Source organism: Propithecus coquereli, unplaced genomic scaffold, assembly GCF_000956105.1.
Source record: "Propithecus coquereli isolate 6110/MARCELLA unplaced genomic scaffold, Pcoq_1.0 Scaffold26, whole genome shotgun sequence".
Classification (NCBI taxonomy): Eukaryota; Metazoa; Chordata; class Mammalia; order Primates; family Indriidae; genus Propithecus; species Propithecus coquereli.
In genome coordinates this window covers 959,206-960,359 of record NW_012148174.1, presented here as the reverse complement: position 1 = coordinate 960,359, position 1,154 = coordinate 959,206, and the positions used below count along the sequence as shown (strand labels likewise).

Here is a 1,154-nt window from a genome sequence, read left to right as displayed (position 1 = left end):
CCAGAGAGCTAGGATGACAGGCGTGAGCCACCGCGCCCGGCCGACACTTACTTTTTCTGAGTTCTTTCGGCCAGGCTTGCAGTCTCTATAGCTGCCTTCCTTGCTTCAAAATCTTCCCTCGTCACTATCTCCCCGGTCCCTCGGTAGCCGAGCTCCACCAGCTGGCGGGCCAAGCTTTCGTCCTAAAGAGAAAAAAAGATTGGTACATGTGTGGGCAAATATCTTACTTTCTTCAATATATACCAAGTAATTGTTTTAAATGACAACTTAAATTTATTACTGAATAATGAGACATAATCTATTAGATATGAAAATCTAGAATTCTTTCTAAGAATACACTTATACGCAGCAGATTTGGTCTTCCCATTCTCGTAGACATAAGAGAAAAAAAGAAAATACCAGCCTCTAAGTTTTTTTAAGGGGTTGGAGGACAAAAACCTGTTGTGTTTTTAACCAGTTTATGAGAACAGCTGTGGATAATTAACAGTGTATCTCTAAAACAATAAAATTAGAGACAATAAATAGTACTCATACAAGAAAGACTTTTTAAAAACCTGGCACAGAAAGTGAACCAGGCTACTTTCAGAAGGTTCAGTATTGCAGAGACTGACTTCCTTGAAATGAATTAACTGATGACACAGAATATTATAACTTCAAATACAAAATAAAGAGGAGCAGATGGATTTCCTACTAAGCTATAAAGATATTGTTTCCACATAATGTTGCTACTAATAAAAACAGAAAAGTAGAAACCCAAGAAAATAACCACAAAAAACTTCAAATTGGAAAAAAATTACCCCCCATATTTTAGGCCTTATATATTTCAGTTACTTAAGAAATGTCTCATACATTTTTTGTCATTTACATGATACATTCAAAAAAGAATATTGTTTCCTCATGATTTGAATAAGTATCGTTTTACATGAAGTTACTAGTATAAAGATTAAAGTATTGCATAAATGTATTTACATATTAATAATGGCTATTATCATCTTAATTAAATATAAAATCCCTGAAATATAGTGAAAACAGCATATATTTTATTGTTATATACTCTTTTTTTTTTTTTTTTTAGAGTCTCCCTTTTTTTGCCCGGGCTAGAGTGCCGTGGCGTCAGCCTAGCTCACAGCAACCTCAAACTCCTGGGCTCAAGC

At 34.7% G+C, this 1,154-nt stretch overlaps 1 protein-coding gene across 1 annotated transcript in view; it reads right to left on the bottom strand.

The window, feature by feature from the left end:
* Window positions 1–8: 8 nt before the first annotated feature.
* Window positions 9–1,154, bottom strand: part of LOC105812639 (chromosome unknown open reading frame, human C4orf22) — a 15,630-nt gene continuing 14,484 nt past the window's right edge. The window contains 1 exon segment of the mRNA XM_012647142.1: window positions 9–182. Coding sequence (XP_012502596.1) covers window positions 9–182 — 174 coding nt within the window.